Source organism: Sminthopsis crassicaudata, chromosome 4 (genome assembly GCF_048593235.1).
Source record: "Sminthopsis crassicaudata isolate SCR6 chromosome 4, ASM4859323v1, whole genome shotgun sequence".
Lineage (NCBI taxonomy): Eukaryota > Metazoa > Chordata > Mammalia > Dasyuromorphia > Dasyuridae > Sminthopsis > Sminthopsis crassicaudata.
Window position 1 is genome coordinate 465,110,555 of NC_133620.1, and position 24,525 is coordinate 465,135,079.

The 24,525-nt window shown below is 41.5% G+C and overlaps 1 protein-coding gene across 1 annotated transcript; it reads right to left on the reverse strand.

Moving 5' to 3' along the window:
* Positions 1 to 394: 394 nt before the first annotated feature.
* YWHAG (tyrosine 3-monooxygenase/tryptophan 5-monooxygenase activation protein gamma) lies at positions 395 to 23,736 on the reverse strand. Its single transcript, XM_074264131.1, has 2 exons — positions 23,393 to 23,736; positions 395 to 3,987 (listed from the first exon to the last, which is right to left on the reverse strand). Exons 1-2 carry the CDS (start codon positions 23,477 to 23,479, stop codon positions 3,331 to 3,333), a joined length of 744 nt encoding a protein of 247 aa, XP_074120232.1. The 5' UTR covers positions 23,480 to 23,736; the 3' UTR covers positions 395 to 3,330.
* Between the last annotated feature and the right edge of the window lie 789 nt (positions 23,737 to 24,525).

The following is a 24,525-nucleotide window of genomic DNA, read 5'->3' on the forward strand; positions in this document are numbered from 1 at the left end:
CCGACTTTGACCTCTGGCTCTTCCATTACAGATTAAATACCAATCTGTCATTGAAATCTATTACCTAAGAAGTAAAATTGAATTGTTAAAATGGAATTTCTTCCATTGATCACACAAATCCTTAATTTTTACTTTATGCTGAAGGTATGGGTTAAGATTTGCCCATAACCGTTCTAAGTACCCCCCTCCTCTCAAAGCCACCAAAATGCTGAGCCAACCTCTCCCACGTGCTGACGAAGAGACACTGTTAGTGGAAGGACGTGAGTTTGGGAAGGGAGGGAGAGCCAGCTCCTCCAGGTCCCCCAAAGTGCAGAGGGGCAGCAGGCCACGTGAATCTCGGTAGAAAACGCAGAATCAACAAGACACAGAACACAGTCAAGTACGCACTGACATCAGATCTGTAAGTTTATTTGCTCAATGTACGACGGCTACATAATGACTCACATTCATGATATTCCATCACTGAGGAAAACCGCTAAGAATGGTCCGTGTGTGAAATAATTCCTTACAGAAACACGGAGTTGAAAAATAATCACTGATTAGACCTTAAAAATAGTTCACTGCATAACATGACAAAAAGCACAAAGGCTCATTCCAAGAACATAGTCATTGTTCTCCTACACTGTGATAGTTAGAATCTCACCGTGACAACAAACACCAGACATTAAGATTAAGCTAATACTGGTGCTTCTTTTGCTTTGTTTTCCTTTTTAGAAACAAAATAAGATATAATTGCATGTCACTATAGCAACATCCATAACAGATCAATTTGTTACGATCACTATTTGGTAGAGCGAACTTTACCCCCAAAAGAAAAAAATAAATTAAAAAACTTTAAAAAATTTTTGAAGACTTAATTTTTTTTTGTCATAGGAATACATAACATCTACAGTATAAGTTAATAAATCTCAAGCTACTGTATAGAAATACAACACTAGCATGCACAATATGGTATCAATAGAGTAATGGAGGAGCAGTCATTTCACTGGAGAAACAGTATCATAGGCAAGTGCATTTCTTAAAAAACAAAAAATAAAACAACAACAACAAAAAAATAAAACCAAAGAGGAAAGATCAATGAAGCTGCTTAAGAATCCACTCCCCATCCCCACTCGTCCCAGCCTCTGTGTGATCATGGTCTGAAGGGTTCACTAAAAGCAGCCAGAGCCAAAGCTGAAGTTTAAAAAAAAAAAAAAAAAATAGGTTTTGTAATTCCAGTAAATTACTTCCAAGTTATACAGGTAGGGACAACACTGCTCACATCTGGACATGAATTTAAATTATTAAAAAAAAAAAAAAAAAAAAAAGCCACACCCCCTTCTCCTTCCCATCCAAACTCATCATTCCATGGCATCTACTATCAACTGGCAGCGTAAGTAGGAATCCCGGCTTTTCCTGTTTGTCCTTTCAGTAGGGGGCATTGAATTAGGATTTTCCCTCTAGTTCGTGGAGATGAATTTCTAAAGGGAGTCACTGGAAGGAAGACTATGTGATGTTACACATAATACATTTATTCCACGTCACAAGAATGATTTCTTCTGACTTCACTGGCATTTGGGTTCAGTTTTCATGATTATAAGGTCAATTTTGGTTTATAAATTTAGAAGAATTATTTGTCAGCTATTTTTTCATCCAATTAATTACTTATTCCTGTTTAAATGAGGGAACAAATGCCAAAATATCTGTGACCGTGAGACTTTAGATATATTATGGCAGTTTTTAGGGAAAAAACAAAACAAAACTGAACATAACACAGAAGCAACACTGATATATCATGTTTATAGATTGGTTTCTCCAAAAGGAGAAGGGACTCGAGGCTTACTGGAAACCAGCTGGTGACAAGAGTCCTGCATCTTCCTTCTATCCCAATCAAGTAAAGCTCCATCTCCAGCACTCAGCACAGTGCCAGGCACACAGTAAGCACTCGATCAATGCTTGTTGATCAACTAACTAAATAAATCAGAAGGGAATGGTAGTCAACCTCCAATTTCCTATGATTTTTTAAAAATTGGAAAGGTCAAAAGAAAACAAGCCTTTCAGTCTAATAAAAATTTATCGAGTCATGATCTATATCCATTTATTTTCTGACTAAATAAATGAATTTGGGGGGAGGGCAGGAAGGGGCAGGGGTGACATTTCCTTTTTTTCTATGAGGAAACTGGACAGTTACAGGGCTCCCTCAATTTCCTAGGGATGTGTTCATATGAACCTCGCTCTTCCACTGGGGATTTCTCTACCAAATGGGCTTCTAGCACCTGAAGTTCCTCTCACTGTACCCACCCCAGACCTCCTAGGGCGGCCACTGAGCTTGCACATAATCCAACAGGTGACCGATGCGTGGGCTCAAGGTACAGTGAGAGAGAGTCAAGTGAAAGGGGACTGGCAGTGTAATCCCTGAGGAAGGAGCAGTGGTGCCATCTTGGAAAGCCAACATGACACATGACATACAGACCTGAATTTTCTCTCTGTGTGGGTGGGGATGGGGGGTTACTAGAAGTAGGTTTGGGGAGAGGGATTAAAGTGTTTTAATTGGTTTTGGTGACTAAATAGCAGGAAAGGAAAAGAACAGAGGACAAATGCCATCGCCACTTGCCAAGCACCTGTAGTAACCCATGAGCCCCCCGCAAGCCAGTGGCCGCCAGGGGAGAGCAGGCTCAGGAAGAACAGAACACCAAACACCCAAGCAAATGATGGACACAAGAGATGGCTTGATGTCACGTATGGCTGTCATGTAGAATACTGTAAACTGTAACTTAGTGTCAATACTGCAAAGCTAACGGGCGTCTCGGAAGTTAATGCGGCCTAGTCGTAAGGCTAATGGAGCCGCCATATGTGGGGATTGAAGCGATGCCAGGACGGGTAGCGTGCACCACTGAAGTACAGCACTACGACACAGGAACTATACACAGCACCCACAACTCAAGACATGAGCACATGAACATTAAAAAAACCAAACGAAAAACAGAACTCTTACTGGAACCACAGAACTTATTCAAACGAGGGCCAATCCATTCAAGTTGTTTTTTTCATCTTAAAACCCTATCACTAGCAATAAGTTAAATCAAAGACAGCTCCACTCGGATTAATCTACAGAACAGTCCGTATGCCAGCGTGAGGCTGCCACTCCACACCCGCACAGCCAGCCCGACTTTCCACTAGTGGTATTTTGGCAAAAATGTCAAAGAGGCAATCAAAGATAGGCCGTGGGTTCCTCCCTGGGAAGGTCACCCCCTCCCTTCCCCTCCCCCACCCGACCCCCCCCAACTTGTGGGAAAAAAATAAAGACTGCAGTAGTAGCATCAGCGTGCGGCTGCCAGTCCACCCGGGGGCTTAATTGTTGCCTTCTCCACCATCGTCGTCTTGCTGATCACTGGTCCAGAGCGTTAGGTTGTCCCGGAGGAGCTGCATGATGAGGGTTGAGTCCTTGTAGGAATCCTCGTTGAGGGTGTCCAGCTCGGCGATGGCGTCGTCAAAGGCGGTCTTGGCCAGGTGGCAGGCCTGCTCCGGGGCGTTCTGGATCTCGTAGTAGAAAACGGAGTAGTTGAGGGCCAGGCCCAGCCGGATGGGGTGGGTGGGCTGCATGTGCTCCTTGCTGATCTCGTGGGCCTCGCTGTAGGCCTTCTCCGAGGACTCCACCACCGTGGCCCTCTTCTCTCCCGTGGCCACTTCTGCCAGGTAGCGGTAATAGTCCCCCTTCATCTTCAGGTAGAAGACCTTGCTCTCGTACTGCGTCTCGCTGCAGTTCTTGATCAAGTAGTTGTCCAGCAGGCTCAGCACGTCCTGGCAGACGGCCTCCAGCTCCTTCTCGATCTTCTCGCGGTAGGCCCGGACCATCTCGATCTTCTTCTCATTGCCGTCGGCAGATGTCTTCTGCTCAATGCTGCTGATGACCCTCCAGGAGGAGCGTCGGGCCCCGACCACGTTCTTGTATGCCACCGAGAGCAGGTTCCTCTCTTCATTGGACAGCGGTTCGTTCAGTTCGGTCACCTGGGTTAGGAAAGACAAAAAAGACATTCGAATAAAGGTGATATTAGTCGTTGCAAACCATGTTTTATGCCATTGTTCTGATTCAAGAAAGCCATTTAACAAAGAGAACCTGCACAAAGAACAAAGGCAGAGGAAGAAGAGAGAAGAGAGGGGCAGATGCATAAAACAGGCACAGAACCTCAAGATACCATGTTTCAGGAGTCTACCACCAAAATCTGGTACCTTCAACAAGAAGCTTAAATCAAGTGTGTTAATTTAGGCCTCTCTTTGGGCATGTGACAGAGGTGAACAACCATTGTTTCCATCTTCGGATACTGGATCAGAAATCTGATGCTCATTAAAACCCAGCCCTCTCCCCCCATTGGAAAGAAATAACATTTTCACCCAGTTAAAACTCCAAAGAAGAGCAATATATGCAAAAACTGATTTCTGGGACAAAGATGACAAAGCAAATTTAGAGCCAAATTAATAAAGTCAACAGTAAAAAAGAAAAAAAAAAAAAAAGTTAACAGCTCTCTCAAGTCATCTTCTACTTTTCTAGACTGCCATCTTAATATTCCAATAAGTGAGTTGATTACACCTGCATGCACATGTGCACACATACATACACATTACCTTGGAAGGGACATGAGGCTGACTTAGATCTGGTTTCATTCATAAAATAGCAGCGCTTTATTACACTACACAAGGATTTACTAGCACCTAACAACACTCATACACCCTTTTATAATTAAGTTAGAACCAAGCTCTTACTTATTAATGTAGCACAAAGTTTTCTCTTGTAGGCTACCTCCCTTCAGAATAATGTGCAAACTCTCCTGTTTTGTGGGTAGGAGAAACTCCAAAAAACAATCTGGCCACGCCCTACGACTCAATCTCATTGGCCATGATTCCCCAGACTATTTAGAATCCCATCTACTTATGTCCCTGCTTATGCCATACATTAGGGAGAGGAGGAAGTGTGGGGAATGCTGCCCCCAGTCACAAAAGGCAACAGCTGAAATGTCTAACCATGCCATTCTCCTTAACCAGGCAACAACTCACTCTTACCACACCTGTGTGAGGGAGGTGAGCAAGGCAGAGAAGATAGGCAGAGTCCCCTGAATTTCCAGAAGAAGGCAAACCACAGAAAAGATGGGGGGCTGGTGCAAATCACAAGTAGCAGAATCCAGAAGAGCATCCAAGTTCTCTCACCTTGGGCTGTGTGGTCCTTCCAGTATACAACCCTACCTTAAAATTCAAATTTTGCCAAGCTATATTAAACTAACTTCTGGCCTATCAAAACCCACTAATTTGTTAGAAATTACGGAAACATCATATTAAGTTATAATTGTTTAAGATGATAAATCCAATCTTATAAAGTTTTGTTTGCTAAGATCTCATTACAGCCATACTATAAACTACATGCCATTTAACAGATAAGTAAAAATTATTTTAAAAAAGGACCTCAAAAGCCTTTTCATCTTGACTGAGCCCACGTAAGAGTACTAAAAAGCCTAGATTTGAATCCAGTACCTGTAAACCACACCACACCACACCACACCACACCCACCCACCCAATCCAATTCTTTTCATAATACTGTTTGCTCCATGGCCTGATTCATCTTTCCAGTGTTAAGAGGGTTGTGGTGCTGTCATCCCATCAGGCATAAAGTTTATTAAGGATTCTCTTCCTTAGTGGATTTCTTCAACATAGAGAAGAGCTAATCCAATTCCAATTGATTAATGATGGACAGAACCAGCTACATCCAGAAAAGGAACACTGGGAAATGAATGTAAACTGTTATTTTTACCTTCTGAATCCAATTCTTCCTGTGCAACAAAAAATTCGGTTCTACACACATATATTGTATCTAGAATATACTGTAATATATTTAACATGTATAAGACTGCCTGCCATCTGGGGGAGGGGGTTGGGGGAGGAAGGGAAAAAATCTGAATAGAAGTAAGTGCAAGGGATAATGTTGTAAAAAATTACCCATGCATATGTACTGTCAAAAAAAATGTTATAATTATAAAATAAAATAAAAATTAAAAAAAAAAAAAAAAAAGGATTCTCTTCCTTGACACATTAAGGGACATAGTAATAGCAGGCTGCAAAGAAGAACAGAGCCAAATGCCTAAATTCCTAAGTGTGGAGAAATCCTCAAAATGTTAACCTCCCTTCCACAATCCTCCCACCCCAAGGCCAGACTCAAACAAAGCTGGATCACACTCACTCAGCACATCACAAAACAACAGAACTATGCTGCCTTTTTCCCCTTTTGTCCGGCAGCTACCTTTGTTACTTCCACTGTGCAAACCAGTCTCCTCTTCGATTTCTCTCCTTAGACTGGTCCCAATTATATGCTAGCAGCCTCGTACCTAATTAAAGGTTTTTGGCCTCTAGACTCCCCAACCTTCCATTTTGGTTGGCAAAGCAGCCCAAAATAAACTATTATATAATATATATATATTATTTTTATATATAATATTTATAATTATAAAATTTTACATAATATAAAATATTATCTTTGCTATGTTGCTTCCCTGTTCAAATTCTTTTAATGACTCTCTACTGCTTTCAAAATAATACCCAAATTCCTCAGTTTGTGGCAGAAGTCTGTGAAAATCCCTTTGACCCCACTCTACCTATTTATCCCCAATCTCCACTGACTCTCAATCTTGAATACTCTGGGACACAATCTTTATACAGTCTCATTCCTACCACTAAAAAAAGATCTGTCATACTTGGGGATGAGAAGAGGAGCAGAAGAGCAATAGACGTTAATGCTATGCTATTAAAATCGTATAATTCACGACTGATAGATGAAATTTACTAGTAAAATAGCCCTTTGTTAAACAATTAAACAATAATAAACAAGTTTATTAAGACAAAAATATTGTACAAAACTCATACTCAAAGGCATTACTAGACAAATTTATTGTAACATATTTCTAATACTTGTGAATTACTTTATTTGATCATCGACTATATAGATCTGGAAAGTACACGGGATTACTAAGCACAGCACTCCTTGCTATAATATAATAATCTCTTTCACTGCAACATGAACCTTGGGTGCTCAAGACTACCAAGATTAAGTTCTGGCCCTTTCCCCAAATCATGCTGCCCTTATTTGAAGGGCCAAAAACTATTTAAAGCCCCAATTGCCTCACCACTATATATCATAAGGCCTTCACCAAATAAGGATTTCTTCAGAGGCACTCAAAAGTTAGCAATCTGCACTTATAGAAAGAAGTATGTTTTTACTAATTCAAGCTTTTTAAACTGCAACATTATGAAATAATACTATTACCTTTGGATCTAGTAACTCAGTCACATTCGGAAAATCCCCAAAGATATTTCTCTGCCAATAAAAGTGCAGACACAAGATCCTTTAATTTCTAAACACGGAACTGTGTCATTCAGCCCTTAAACAAGAGCCTTAACATCTATTAATTTGGGGTGAGGTAGTCACTTAAATGGGAGGTAAAGTGTATTTTTTAGTGGGGAGGAAGATATGTTTTAAAAATTTAATGAACAAAACTAGTTTTTAATTCAAATAAAGTCTAAAACTTTTGAACATAGCATAACAATGTACCACTGTCTGGGAGTTTAGCAAGAAATGTAGAAAAAGTACAAGGTTTTTATTCCCCAGAGTTTTTCTGCTAAAAAAAAAAATAAAAAAAAATTCTAGTTCAAGAATTCACTCAATTGGCTCCAATTCTGAGATGTACACAATCCTAGTTCAAGTTCAAATTTCATTTAGTGGGTCAAAGGTGCCAAAGAAAAAAGGCTGTGAGGAAAGAGGAACCAATATCTCTATTAACCACATCAACAACTTATTAATAAACTGCTCGGCCATCATACGTACAGCACGAAAATGGATAGCAAAGGTAAATAGATCTTGGCTAAGAGTTGCCTCTTCAAGGAAAACTCTGCTGCTCCTGGAAAACATTTTCATTTTTTATTTCAGCAATGAACACATTACTTCTAAACTTTCTAGCTCCTCAACTGCCAGAAGAGACATACATCAAGATTTCTCGTCCCAAGTAAGATTAGAGTAACCTGGAGAGACATCGCATACACATTGGAAAGAGCAAAGTACAGCATAAGTGAGACTCCTGGGATCCAGAAGCCTTTCTAGCCTGCCTAGGGTTAGATACAACAGAAAGCTGCTCTCTACAAGCCCAATGGTATACAATGGGCATTTGCTTGGAGAGCTCCAGTGCCAAAAGCAGAGAGCAGACTGGCCTGCTTCTGAAAAGGCTGTCAACATATGGCCAACTTTCCCTGTGAAAGATTCTTCTGATGATGGAGCTGATATCTATCCTCTGCAATTCCTAGTCACCATCCCTACTTTCCATCCCTAGGGCCATGCAGGGTCTCTAGTCAATCTTACCTAGAATGGTCCTTTAAAAATAAAAAGGCAATAAATAAATAAATAGATAGATAGATAGATAGATAGATAGATAGATAGATAGATAGATGGATGAATGAATGAATAAATAAATAAATAAATAAATAAATAAAGATAAGAAGGCAGCTCAAGTCAGTCCTATGCTAACTCATCCAGAGTTTGGGTCCTTGCAGTTTTTATATAGTTCCCTTATCAAAGCTGCTCATTAATGCCCTCCACAAAGAGAAGGCAGAACAGAGCACTCCAGAGGATTTAGGAGCTGGAATAACACAAGCTAAAAGGATGAATTAGCTTTGGGAGGAGGGATGCTCCATCACCCTGTTGATTCATATTGGGTTTGCTGACTAATACCCCCTTTCCAATTCTCCACCCCCCCACTTGAAAAATAGCTAACTAGATCATCTCTTTTAGACTCAGTTGATGGAGATTCTACATGAAACTATGTTGTTATTGGTTTGAAATTCTGCACTTGTGACACGTTTTCATATTACACATTTGAAAACATAACTAGCACAAACTAGTGTAACAGAAAAGCACATGGATCACTGCTGATACAAGTCAAATTCTTATACTCAGTATCTTTGTAGATAGAGGGTAAAGTGAACTTTCTGGAAATCTTGTCATTTGTTCTGTGCATATTAATTCTAAAGTTGCGCCTTACAAACCTACGTCAAGAACAAGTCAACAAAGATTTATTCTGGGGCCTGTTAGGTGGCAAACTTAAGTGCTAAGGAGATGGAAAGAAATAAAAATATGATTCTCTCGCACAGCATGTACAACTAATGACATATACTAAGGAGACAATGTGAGACAACAATGGTTTGGGGTTTAAGTTCTGACCTTTGTGACTTCAGCCAAGTCATTTCCATTCTCTGAATCTGTTTCCTTCCCTGAGAAATGAAGGGGATGGACTAGATCAAAGGTCCTTCACCTGAAAAGTGACCTGTTAAAAAAGTATTCTGATACCCACATTCAGCAATTTCTTTCCCTTATAAACCTCTTCATTTAAAAACATCATTCTGCACTAAAGCATTGTTGGTGGAATTGTCAACACTTCCAACTACTCCAGGGAGCAATTTTGGAACTAAGACTAAAGGGCAATCAAACTGCATACCCGTGGATCCAGCCCTGCCACTAGTAGAAAGAGAGAAAAGAACCTATATACACAAAAATATTTATAACAACTTTTTGTGTTTGCAAAGAACTGGAAATTGAGAAAATGATCATCAATTGGGGAGTGGCTGAACAAACCATGGTGGATGAATGTAATGGAAAACTAGTGTTCAATAAGAAATGATGAGCAGGCAGATTTCAGAAAAGCCTGGAAAGATTTATATGAACTGATATTGAGTGAAGCAAGCTGAACATTGTACATAGTAACACAACATTGTGTGATGATCAGCTATGACAGACATAGCTCTTCTCAGCAATACAATCCAAGATTCATGATAGAAAATGCTTTCCACATCCAGAGAAAGAACCAGAGTCTGATGCAGATCAAATTATATTATTTTCTCTTTTTTGTTCTTGTTTCTTTCTTGTGATTTTCCCCTTTCTGTTCTGATTCTTCTTTGACAAGATAACTAATGTGGAAATATGTTTAAGATGATTGTACACATCTAACCTAGACCTGACTGACTGGTGTCTTGGGGAAGGGGACGGGAAGGAGAAAATTTTGGAACACAAAAATCTTACAAAAGCAAACTATATACATAATTGGGGAAAAAAATACAGTACTATTACAAGGTAAAAACATAAAAATAAAAACATGATTCTGAAAATAGGTCCATAGGCTTCACTAGCCTGGCTGTCAGTGACACACAAAAAAGGGGAAGAAGTTCTAGACTGGAGGTTGTCTAAAGTCCTTTCCAGCGAGTCACTGACAGATCCCACAAAACCACTACCAATATAAAACTATGTATTTGTCTTGTTTCTCAACTCCCACTACCCACCTAATAGAACATAAATGTCCTGAGGGCACTGCATCTCCAGTGTCTGGCACATAATATATTCATCAGACAACAGGAAGGACGAATTTGAAAATACGAGAGGGATCAATTAAGAGGTTGCTACAATAGTCAAGTTTGGTGGAAATGAGAGCTCTGAATGAAGCAGGAGAAAGATAAATTACCTTTACAGAAAACTTAGGGGGTTTACCAGAAAGGGTATCTGACCTGCAGCAGATAAGGTGCTTCTGGTCGTCCTGTGCCACTGTTTTTGACTGTGAACAAGTCATTTCACTTGGTTCTCCATTGATCAAGCAAAAGAGCCTGGACCATTGCTCATCACTAGGCTAGGGAGCTACTCATTAGGGGTTCATGCATTTCAGAGACTGCCAGGTATTTGAATTAAATAATTATATGAAAGCAAGCAATATGCCTGCTATAAACTAAATGTCACACTTTTAAGTATTAAAAAGTATTTTTCAAATGTTGGTAGATGCTATACCATAAATTCCACAGGAGTTTTTAGCTATGTATTTCTTGATGCTAAAAGCAAAAAAGGGTGCTCATGTTCAACAAAGTTGTAAAGTGACTGAGGTTCCTTCTTGTTCTAAAATTATTTTGTTTCTAAGGCTATAAAGAGTCAATAGTTTCATCTTTGTGAATCACTAATGCCAATTCAAAACTATGTGCCTCTAAGCTCACACTTCTGTTAATGAGTAGAAAATATGTTAATAAGGCACAAGCAAACAGTTTTTCTTTTATCCTTTCTAATAAATGAGTGGCAAGGTTTCTTAAAGCACCATAAACATGAAAGACATGAATACTCAGTGTTGGAGGCTCTGCAGAAAGATAAGCACCCAGATGTACTATGGATAGAGCTGTGAATTGGTGCAACTATTATGGAAAGCAATTTGGAATTATTCTAATAATTCAAATGTCTCTACTCTGACTCAGAGACCTTCATCCCTCCACTATAAGGCATAGATCCACAAGAGATCAAGGATTATAAGAAAGGTTCTTATGAAATGAAGAAAAAGACCTCACAACTCAAGGGATGCTCACTGACTGATGAATGGCTAAATAGGCTGAGGTATGTAAATGCAATGGAATAACGATGAATATGATGACTACAGAAGCATGGGAAGACTTCCATGAACTGATGCAATGTTAATAGAACTGGGAAAATGAAATGGGACTTTGGAACACTGCATGTGATATCAAATTTTTGGATTGTTCCCCCTTTTAACTTTAACTTAATATTATAACATGCTTTTAACTGCATGTTATAATGGAAAATTATCTGGCAGGAAGAAGCGTGACTCATAAATACAAGTGATGGAGAAAAAAGCTATTAAGACTAAACCATTTAAAAATACAGATATGGCAGCTAGGTGGCGCAGTGGATAGAGCACCAGCCCTGAATTCAGGAGGACCCAAATTCAAATCTGGTCTCAGACACTTAACCTAGCTGTGTGACCCTGGGCAAGTCACTTAACCCCAGCCTCAGAAAAAAAGAAAAATAAAATAAAAATAAAAATACAGATATATTGCTTTCAAGTTCCTAGTCATAATGACTAATTTCCATTATTGTTCACTATAAAGGCTAATTAATGATATCCAGCATTTCTTGGGGTACAGCCAGGGCAAGGATGTAATTTCCTGACTTCTATCCCAGGACTCCTTTCATCACAATCACAACTTATAATGTGGTAAATGAACAGTACTGCAAATCAATATTCTTAAGAATTTACACATCCTGACTTCCTTCCTGTCCTCTGTTGAGAACATTATATTAAAAGGAAAATGAAATGGGAACATCCTCATGTTACCTATTTGGTCCTTTCAAATCTGGTCTCAGACACTTAACACTTCCTAGCTGTGTGACCCTGGGCAAGTGACAACCCCAGCCTCAAAAAAAAAAAAAAAAAAGAAAATGAACAATTTCTGCTCTAAAAATCATAAACAAAAATTATTGGCCTATTAAGGAGCTAACAATTAAAGCAAAGTTTCTATTGTTATTATCTAATTATAATATCTAAATTATATTAAAATGCATGTATATTTACTTATATATATGTATGCATATGTTTTCACACACATGCACATGGAAAATGAATGAAAATAAATATAAAACACCTTACATGAGAAGGTTGGTACAAGACAGTCAGGGTTTATTTCAGTTCTAAATTCTATCATTACATTACACCCAAAAAACTGCCTCGTTTGGAGATCCCCTCTGTTCAGCTGCCTTTAGTCTAGCCTTTATTCCGGTTTAACCATTTAAAATATATATTCTAAAAGCACTGGTTTTCTCCTAGCACTGGAAGAAGTGTCCTGGCCCCATCTGGAATTCAATAGTTCTATTTGAAAAATATGACCACAATGAGTGTCCTTTTTACTAACTTCTTCATAAAAACGAGTTGTTGTGCTCCCAAAATAAATAGAAATGGAACATTTTGGTGAGCAGCTTTCTTGTATCCAGATTAGAGATGGTGGTTCTTGGCCACAAAAGGCCTTGGCCTTGTCTTTAAGCCTGAGTAGCCCAGCCACACTTAGGCTTCTAGGGTCATCATTTTCATACCATCATGAGATATCTGTGTAAGATTTGTGGGGCAGATTCCTTTCCACATGTTGCTCTTTTGTGATTCCTTTTCCTTTTTTTAAGCCTGCTCTTAACATTTATTTTAAACCCGATTTAACTAGGATCCTGCGCTGGGCTGACCCAACAGCTTGGGTCAAAGAGCTGCTCTATCTCTAACTTGAAGTTCCTATAAAGACCAGGAACATCTATTTAATCTGACTTATACATATGATTAGCAATAGACTAGCTCCTTTGTATCCCACATCCTCAATTCTAATGTCCAAAATTCTGGTCCAATTTAGGGTTCTCACAAAGAAAATACATCATCAACAGGCATGTTTCTTAGGAGAAAAGAAAATCCTGATGTGGCTACATATCTGACCTTCCCTCTGTGATCCCACCTACTGCAGGCTACTTGCCCTTCTGCACATGACAGCCTCTTTCCTGCTTCTGCAGGACTTTTAGAATCCTTCAAGGTCTCGGGAGCCAATTTTCTGGGAAACTGACTTCTCATACCACCTATGAAAAGCCTTCATCCCTGGGGCTAGCCATGTTCTACCCCAACTCCCCTAAGTGACTACATATTGTTTAATTTACTTAGTGTACAGACTGTACCCTTCTAGAAGTAGAATATAAGTTCCCTGAGGGCATTTTTGATCAACCACTGCCTACCACCAGAAAAGCACTTAATATGTGCTTGTTGATTGATTTTCCAAGAATAAGATTAAATCATTCATTAGGGAGAGCACAGGAAAGCAAAAATAAAGAGATTAGAAACTCATGCTCTAATTAACTTAATCCTTGTCCTTGGGTGGGGGAAATGTGGAGAGGGTGACAGAAAAACCAATTCTACTACAATCCAGGCACTAATTATAAATGATTATCAAGATGATATCAGATATCAATATTAAAATTGTCAGAATTTAGTCTATTATTGAATCACCTGTATAGTTATTAATGTGAGAACAAAAAATGTGGCCACAAAAATTATTTAACAATATAATACATGATAAGAAAAAAACTGCTTATGTACATACCACTTATGTAGAGGATCTAGTATTCTGAGTTCCACCAAACAAAATGCTATTAGACAATTTCCCATGTTTTGATGTAAAGAGAACACACATCAAAATAAAATTCATCAATTAATTAACTGATGGACAAGTATCCTCAAACTATGCACTTGAAGTGTATGAAAATAATGACCAAAACTGTAGAATTGTTTTGGAATGCTTCCCTGGGGAGTTACAGAACTCATCTAAAAGATACCATCTAGTCGACTTCTAAAAACAGCTACACATAAGTCATTCATGTGTACAAAGATCTGCATTTATTTACTCCTCCAGTTAATTGTCAACCTGAGATGATTGACTTTTGAATACACAATAAAAGGCAGTTTAGTAATTATACCGAGTAGTATGGGTGACTGCTAAGAAACAGAACAAATTAAAAAGCACCACATGAAGTCCAAGTCAAAATAGTAAAAAGACTAAACTAGGAAAAACTAACTTTTAACAAGGTAATTTTTTTAGAAGTAACATGTGGGACATAAAGAAAAAACACATTCCAGATTATAAAGAGAAATACTACAAGAACAATTGTGATCTGAAATCTGAGATCTGAGATCTGAAAATGTGACACAAATTTTCAACTAGTTTATTGCAGAACAAAAAACTATTCCTAGGAGATGCTCTTAAATTTTAATCAAAGAAAAGATATCAGGACACTAGATTAGAAGTACCTGGATAGTCGTCCTCTAGGAAAACCAATTTCTGACCCTGCTTTATTTGTCTTGCTGATTTTCTTCCTCTCTGCCTCATGTGGAGGTGGCTGTGAATTACCCAAGTGCTGAGAAGTCCTCTAAAGGCAACAATTAAATGAAAGTACAGCCACATTTGTCTCTTGAAGATTAGCTTACATATAGAAAGACTAGTTACCAGGGGGTTTGACTTCCAGGTATTTTTTCAGAGGGGAAAATAGGGAGTTCATCCAAGTTCCTGCAGGAGCATCCAGAGAGGTTATAATTTGGCCTACAAGAGGCAATACCTGTAAGGAATCATAGATTCTTTAATTATTATATTATGATAAATTTGATTCATCTGATGGGATTCACTTAAAGAACTTAACTGATGATTATCTTTCCAACTGAATATTTTTTCTTTCTCTTTAAATGGGTCCATTTCTATTCCACGTACAAATTTTTTTTACAGTGTTGCCATTCACATCACAGTTCTAACAGAGTTAAATGGTGATAAAAATGATATTCCTCTCATCTCCAAAATTAAAAAGCAATGAATGGCCTGATCAGATATTAAACATTTAGAAAGACAACACGATACTTTCAAAGACATGCAAAAGGCAGCTATATAAGCAGTTCCTATCCAAATCATCTCTTATCTGGACTCCCTGAAACACCATCTTTGTTTTGAATTCATCAATTATACTATTTCGATTTTAAAAATCTAACATCTAAACTGGGCATTAATTATACAGATAACTTCAGTTTTTGGTTAAGATCCTTTAGACTCACAAGATTAGCCCCTTTTCTCTATGTAGCTTTATTTTAGCTAGGTGATAAATAATAAAGAGCTAAACTATTTCTGAAGCCTCCTAAAGCCTTCATTCATGTGGAATCATCCAGTTTTTCAGTGCTAAAGCAATGCGTCCAAGTACCCAAAAGGCAAATTAAACCCACACTGCAGTTAAACTGCTTCCTCCTCAGCTCTTCAACATTGAGGCCCCCCTGAAAGGTCTGATGCCAATCAAGATGAAGGGGCTGTCCTTGAAAATGAAGGCCCTTCTCCGCTCTGCTGTCACCTGATTCAGAGAAAGAAAGCAGCTCCTCTTCTCCCAGCTAGGAATGAGTTTTAAAGGTGGCCAGTTAGGGGTGCACACCCCTACCATTTTCAATCACCTCAGCTGCTAAGAAATCAAAAAAGGACAAGTATGGGGAGCCCTTCCCCTCAGCTTTTATCCCTGTCCACCCCTGGCTAGGGTCTCATCATTGCTGCTGAGTGAGGGGTTATTGGAGCTGGAACCCCTCATGAATATGGCCCTGCCTCTGCTGGAAGACTCCCATGAAAGGCTCAGCTGTCCTTAGGGAGGGGCCAACCCATTTTTTGATAGCTTTGCTGGCTTGTCTTTGGAAAACCTAAAACAGTCTTCAAGATCCCAAACCCTCAGGCTTCCTTTCCAACCAATCCTCAAACGAATGCAAGCCCTGGGCCTCTGCCAGCCTGGTCCCTATCTTCCCTCATCAATGGCCTTCCTAAACCAATCACAGTGCCCTGAACCATACATTCTTCTCCACATATGGCTTGATCAGAGAATACAGGAGGAGTCTGTGTCACCTTATTCCTGGAACTTACCATTTTATTTCTATAACCCTAGACCGCAATAGCTTTGTTTGGCTGTTCCCCACTGGCTCAGGCTACAATTGGCTAATCTGACTGATACTGTAATACAGTCAAGGGAAACTGGGTGGTACTGCAGCAGACTGGCACCAGGTCTGCAGTCAGGAAGGTCAGCCCCTGCTGTGTGACTCTGGGCAAGTCACACTGACGAGCTGAAGGAAATGGTCAAGGAAACCCCAAATGAGTCATGAAGAGTCAGATCTCACCTCAAACTCCTAGGCCGCCTTATTCAGACAATAAAAAACACCATCTTACATTTGAGGATATTGACTTTTTGAATCCCGATGTAAGACTTTACATTTCTCCCCACTTGTACTTCAAATTGTTATCAACACAATGTTTTACTTGATCAATGTTTTTGGATCGAGCCATTCCCTCTGTAAGTGCTAAGGAAGCAATCTTTATAATCTTATCCAAAGACCTTTCTTTATTTGCCCTATCTCCTGGTTCCTTCTGCAATGGGGAGACTGGAGTGAGAGGAAACAAAAGCTTTCAGTGTGGTTAAAGCAGTAGGACAGTCTCTAGGGCCAACAGAGAAACCCAAAATTGGCATAAACAGTTAATAGCCCACTCTAGTCCTGCACCAGGTAACTAAAATACCAAACTTCAACACACAAGAATACTCTCTCCAAAGCTATTGTTTCCCAAATTTTTTAGCCAATCTTCTCCCTAATTCCAAGTGCCTCAGGTATTTCCCCCCCCCTTCCCATCTTCCCTTGAAGTGATACTCTCCCAAATTCTCCTAATGGCTCCCTGCCCTTCCCTTGATTTACTTTCACACACACCAGGAACTACAAGCACTGGAACAAATCTGTATCAAAGTCCACTGGCAGGGTGTAGAAGGGTTACTTGCACTTCTGCTGACCCACGCTGGGCCTTCCCTGCTGAGGCAGGATAATTATTCATTCATTACCTTTTGGCTGAGATGCTGGATTGCTACAAAGGGGGCAGAGACTCAAACCATCCTAGAATTCCTTTTTAAAGGAAGCTAAGTCCTGGTCCCACAGGCAGCTTATTTCTTGGATTGAGATTCTTGCTCCAAGTCCTAGTCACATAGCCATCATTCCTCTCAAGAGAACAGAACTCCAACCGAGCAAATTTTAGGCATCACAATTCCTTCCCTCAAGCCCTATACTAGATCAGGTTTAAATCCTGTTGCTCCCTTCTTGCTGGCCCACTGCAGCTGCCTTTTCACACTCAGCTGTTTGGGGGGGGGGGGATTGCTCTTTAACTGTCTCTCCTCCACCGCCAGCTGCCCACTGTGATCACTGTCATATTCCCAGCCCTGATAACAGTCCTACTAGTGACAGAATTATTGGAGGACAATTCACATCACACTTGGTCCTCTTGGTCAAGCTCAGAGACTGCTATTCTAGAGGACAAAAACTAATGATTTGTTTGTTTTGATGGCAAAAATGTTTAAGTGAAAAAAACATTCCTTTGAGTTCCATTAAAAGCTGCATGTAAAATTTGTGCCCCAATTGCCTATATATGATCAGAAATCATTCCATCCATAAAACCAATGTTCAATCCAGACAAAGAAAAATCTGCACATATGTAGGTAAGTGTGCTCACTTGTGCTGAAAGGTTATTGCAAGGAACATGTCTAAAAAACTGAAAACCAGGCAACAATTGGCAGAAGATTCCTATTGAAGCTCCACAGGATTCCATGACTGGCACAAAATGGCTCATTTCTATTCAAAGAGCAAATATGTCATCATTGTTCAATTGCAAGAGCTTTGGCAGCAGCTGGAAGATAAGAGCTTTAAACAAAGTAATTGTAATTCCTTTACATTGAAAAGATACTGTGACCTTTGCACCTCTGTTCCCAGCCTTAATTACAGCATGTAGTCAGATTCTAGAAATCAAATAAAAAGCCATGAGGCAACCAGAAGTAAGGTTCTGTTGAAGTGTTGGGCTATTTGTTTTCTGGGTAGTGCTGTTTGGGGGGACAGGGGCAAAGGTCAAGATGGACAATTTCATCATTGATAGACATCTGCCAAATTTTCTGTAACATAGTCTTAAGAATTAACTGTGTAAGTGACTGCACAGCATGGTACAAGGATAGACAGGATCAATTATGGAGTCAGGAAGGTCTGAGTTCAAATCCAACCAATGACACACACTACCTTATGTCATTATGGTAGTTATTCAGGCAATGAATAACCTGAGGCAATACTTTAAGACTATAGTGATCTGCATCCACAAAGGATGTTTCCACACTTCAAAGGGACAAGCAGAAAAATAGCAAGGTCACATCCTAGCCTGCCTTAAGGAGAAAATTAGCTTTTACAAAGGGGATAGGAGGGCAAAGAATCATTAGTGAGATGGGGTATTTGTACTTTTCATTAATGATTAATTAATATTCTGTTCCTAGAGAAAAAAATCTATTCCAACCTGACACAACCTAAGTGCAATATTCTTTTGTGAATCCTCACACTATTAGGCAGTAAAGCATCCATTAAGGAACAAATAGAACTGAGAAGAAATGCTTCCTTAGACAGAAGGTGGGGAGAAAAAAAGAGCTTTTCAATACATTTGAAAAGGCTCTTCCCTCTTCCAGAAACCTTTAAGGGGCAGTAATTTAGGCTTGGAGTCAGACTCCAAAAAATTCAACTGGGTGAACATTGTGTGGTTTCTGGGTGCTCACTAGCATCTTTTAAACAGAAATCCAACACTTAGCACACTGTCTGGCACACAAAAGGTACGTAATAAACATTCGATTGATTGATATGCAAACCAGCAGAGTCAAGGTATATGTTTCCACCTGGCTCGGCACTTACATCCATCAATGTTTAAAATATTATCAATATATCCTTATTTACTGTAAGATTTTATTTAGTCTATTTCCTCTCTAGGCAATGATAGGAACATCTGGCATTCTACTGGATTTCGTAGGATAGAAAGCTAGAAATTTTTATCCTTTGGCATTAATCCAGAATGACTTATTTGAAACTACTTCTAAAATATAACTAGCATTTATAGAGAACTTTTAAGAATTGCAAAGCACTTACAAATATCCTTGTATTATATCATATATATGTATAGATATAGATATAAGTACTATCCCCATCCACATTTTACAGATGAGGAAACTGAGGCCAAGAGGATAAAACTTGACTTGCCCATGTTCATTGAATTAGAAACTATTTGAAGTTGAATTTGAACTTGGGTCTGAAATCTGACCATAATCCTAGGCTAGCTTCAATTTTAGATTTAAGCAGAAGCTCTTCCTACCCCTAGTTCTCTATCTAAAAATTTAATTTAAGGCTTAAAAAAAAGATGAGCTGAATAAGGATCTAGATGATCAAGGACACGGGGATCTTAAGGCTGACTGAAATTTAAAAAACAAGCCTCATATCTATCCCCAATCACTCTACCCTCACCATCAGCCCACTTTTTGAGGTAGATAGTTTTTTTTCTTAAGCAGGTCCAGAGAAATTAAATTGTTTGTACTCATGGTCTAATTAATCAATTAGCAATTCAGTCAATCAATCAATCAATATTTATTAAGCACCTACAAAGTTCCAGGCTCTGTACTGAATGCAGGTTTCTCCTGAGTCTGAGTGTGCTATCCCATAGTGGTTCTCCAATCAACTATGGAACTTCGAGTTCCCAAGAGGGAAGAATTCCCATCACTTGAAATAAGGGTTGGCAGACAGCCACCTCTGAAAAGCCTGCAGAGGTATTATTACTCCATTAGTGATAATGGTTATTGATCCAGCCATCCTGGAATACATGCAGTTTAAAAAAAAAAAAAAAAAAAAAAAAGCAAATTTAAGATATAAAGATTCCTAATTATCAAGCTGTACTAGAAAGGTGATTTCTTTAAAATCAAGGAAATCTCCAAATCCCTTGTGAAATATAATAGGTTAAGATAGTGAAGGTTTTAATTGTCACTCATATAGACACTCCTTTTTTTTTCTAAAGGCAGTTGCAAGTACCAGTAGCCTACTTAGAAATATTAACTTCTTAGCAAATTACCACAAAACCCAAGTATAAAAAAGATATAGTCTAGAATATAGGAAATAGCAAAGTGCCCTTCAAGGAAAAAAAAAATGACATCCATTTAAATTCTAGAGGACCGGTTGGAGAAAAAAATTATCAATTCAAATCAATTTATATTCTCAGATATTCCATCATTTTTCTTTGAGGCACCCACAATATAAGCACTGTTGCTTTAAGTACCTAAATAGTGGGGGCCTAGCCTTTGTAGACATCCAGAGACTCCCCCCCCTGTAAGAAAAAAAAGGCGGGGAATCCCCGGGGAAGTCTCAATAAATCACCCCTTTGCCTCTAACTGGAGGGTATTTATCCCACTAACTTTTAGTTAACTAGTTAACTAACTTAGATAACTGAGGCAGACACTCAAGTGTGACAGCTAGAAATAGTAGCCAGCACTAGTGGAGGGCTCCCAACAGAAACTCTTCCATAAGGATGACAGCTAACATTTATACACGTTTATCATGTGCCAGGCATGGTGCTGCTGAAGTTTACAGTTCTCTCATTTGATCTCTGTAACAACTAGGTTACTAGTTGTTACTAGTAGGTTACTACACCTACTAGGAGGTTGGTGCCATTATAATCCCCATTTTACAGATAAGGAAACTGAGGCAAACAAGTTAAGTGACTTGCCCAAGAAATCATGAGTTTCCTTTGGTTCTGTTCCATGTTCCCTCCCCCCATTCTAGAACAAGTAAGGGATTATTAAGTCAGAATCTGAACTCTGGCCTTCCCAACTCTAGGCCTGGCTCTGTATCAACTGAGCCATCAAGCTGCTGTAAGGAGGTGAGATTTGAATGCTGTCTCCCAAAGGTTTTTAGGCTGCTACAGAATCTTCCATGTCATGTGAACACTTTTCACCAAAACATTTCCCATTATTTAAGCCCCCACCCATGATTTGATTATTGAGTTTGATCACTACAAGGTCCAGGTATAGACCCATCTTTTTTTTTTTCAAGCTTATATAAAATTCATTTTTAGGAGAATTTTTTGTTTAAAACCGAATCCAAATGTAGTGTAAACATGCCGTGAATTTCAATTATTATCTGCTTATCAATTGCTATTTGTGTTCCACCGTTTGTCAACCTACAAGATGGCTAAAGATGATATTAAAAATAGAAAGATGATGGGTCCCAATGTACATCTGGAGGTCACTGATTAGTGCGTCTCCAGGCAAAGCGACACCGCACAAATGTTCCAGACAGCAGAGCCCCCCCATGAATCCCACCCCAATTTCATTTTCCTCCGGTGGTACACACAATCTCATTTTCAATCCCCCTCGGCTCCGGTATTATCGCATTTCTGCATTACCTTGGCCACGGGCCATTCGCACACTCCCTACCACCTGGGCGCATTGCAGCCTCGGTGCCATTATGTGTGACATCACCGTGTTGCTAAGGCAATGAGTGCGAGGTCATAAGCTTCCCTGCAAAACTGCAAATGAGGAAGAGTTAGAAGGTTGGAAAGACAGAGCAGTCAAGACAAATCCCTTGAAGATTTGGGGCTAATGAACTGAAAAAGAAACTGAGGTTTCAATGTCAGGTTAAAAACCATCAAGGGTCCCAATATGATGCTGAAATTCAGGTTAGCGCATCCACCCCCAATTGTAATCTAATGCTGCCAAGGCAGCTCCTGCCCTCCCGATCCTCTTCTGAAACCTCCCAACATGAAAGGTTTCAGCCTGGCCTACTTTAAGGATCCAGTTCAACCCACAAAGGTAGGGCTGAAATCATAATGCGTGGGGTCGTCCAATTAAAGAAGGCTTCCATGATGTACTTGGTTCATTCCGTCATCTGGTTTTAAAACCGGAATATTTCTCATATCTTGGTTACATAACGTACACCTTTGTTATCTATTTTCAAGGATGCCTGAAAGAGCTGGTCAAATATTAGGAAAACTGAGGCACCCCTCCCCCCCAGGTCATGCCATTTTCCCAAGGTTCTTCTGGTCTCCTTCCAAGCCCTCCTGCCTGGCCCCCTCCCCCACCCCAGCATGCTGACATGTTCCCCCTCTGATAAATGTAAGGTTCCTGAGAAAATGCTGCATTATAGGCAGGCATCTGTGCACCAGACAGGCTGCGACATTTCAAGATCAGCATTCCCTTTCCATCAGCAGGAGGGCACGCTCCAGCCTTTTCTTTATTAAAGGGAGAAAAAAAAGCTCAGACCTGTCTCAAGGAACAAATAAAAAACATTTTCCCCCTTCGGAGCAGCCCCTCCCTCCCTCCACCCAGTCTAGCCTCTCTGCAATATGACAAATGCAGAATCTTCTGGAATGACTTGATACTGCCTCCCACGATCGCTTTGTTTGCAAGATCAGATCAGAGATGATTTTTTTTTAACTTATAGGGATTTCAAAAGATGTAAGCCTGCATTTAGAAAAGAAACAGCAAATGTCATCAATTGAACCACTTCCCTCGGTGCATAATCTTTATTTTAAGAGGAATTACTGCACGTTTCAATGGACAAGGGTAAGGGGGGGGGGGGCGGAGGTCCGCTCGAGACAATGAAAAAAAATGATAAAATGGCCAAATGCCCCCCAGCCCCCACCCCTTCTCCCCGAAGACAGGAAGGAGAGGAGGAGGAGGGGAGGGCGTTTTTAAGGAAGAAACTGAGCAAATAGGAGCCCCGCACGGCGATCTTAGAATCATTAGGATTTTTTTTTTAACAACTGACCCAGGATTTTTCTGCCCCCCCCCCTCGATCCCCTCCTCCTGAATTCCTCCTGGGCTGGGGTGGGGGGAAGGGAGTGGTGGAGGGAGCAGGCGGGCGAGTGAATGGGAGAGGCGCCGCCCAGACCGACAGAGAAAGAGGAACCTCCGAAGGAGACCGCATGGACGCGGCGCCCCCCCTCAGCCCCACCCCACCCACTCCCAACACCCCCCACACTGCAGGGAGGGCACAAAAGGGAACCCCCCCCAGCCATCTGGCGGCCCGGCAGGAAAAGATGTGGGGATGGAGGCCTCACGCCGGCCACTCGCCCTGTCGCGACACGAGGCCCTGTCGCGATAGGGCTCGGGTCGGGCCTGGCCCTGTCGCGACAGAGAGAGGGGGCACTCACGTTCTTCATGGCCGCGGCCATGTCGTCGTAGCGCTCCGCCTGCTCGGCCAGCCGGGCTTTCTGCACCAGTTGTTCGCGGTCCACCATCTTCGCGGGGCGGCTCGGGCCGGCTCCTGCGGGGCTGCGGGGCTGCGGGCTGGGGCGGCGGTGGTGGCGGGGAAGGCGCGCGCGGCGAAGGCGGCGGCGGCTCGAGCCCGGGCGGCGGGCCGACCAATCACGTCGGCGGGACGGCGGCAGAAGTTGCTTCGGCTCCGGCTCCTGCTGCTGCCGCGGCTGTTACTGCTGCTGCTGCTGCTGCTGCTGAGGCTCGTGCTGCAAAGGAGGAACCCGGCGCGAGGCGGCTGCGGCTGCTGCGCGTGCCGCGGGAGAACAACCCCCTCCGGCCACGCCCACGGTTCAGACGTCAGCGCGAGTCCCCGCCCCGCGCCCCTTCCCCCCTTCTCTTCAGCCTTCTCCTCGTCCTTCCCCGTCACCGCCTCCCCCAGGGCTCTTGGGATGCGTAGTTTTCTTAACAGGGAACGAGTGCTCTAACATCGTCTGGGCTGGTGCGGAAAAGACTACACTTCCCAGGAGGCTTTGCGCAGAGTTCCTCAGTCTTTGAAGGAGGGGAGGGACAGGGTAGAGTGAGGCGTTTCGCAGCAGGGCACCTACAGCAGGAGGGAGGGGCCTGGGGGAGAGGGACTGAGCCCCAGGGGGCGGGAGTGGAGGTAGGGGTGGGGGTGGGGGCCACCTTGGGCGGCGCGCCCCTCTCTCCGGGTTGTACTCGCAGCCCTGGGGAGTGGGGGAGGGAGGGTGCGCCGCGCCATGCGTCACCCAGACGGAATGCTGATTCACTGCCTCTCGAGGCTCCGCCCCTCCCTCTCTGCGCAGCCCCGCCCGGCCCTGCCCGGGCCTAAGGGCCTCCCCCCTTCCTCTTCTTTCCTCCCCCTCCCTCCACTGTTCCCCAGAGGATGTGGCCCCTGGTTGTATGGCGGGAAGGTGGGGGCGCCCTTTTCTTTGGGGAGCCCTGTCACTCTCCTGCTCAGTAACCTCCCATGGCTCCCTGCTCCCCGTGGGAGGAAGTCTATTCTCTGCTGGCCTGTGAAAGCCCCCGGGACCTGCAGCCTCAGTCCCGGCTCTGCAAGGCCCAGCCC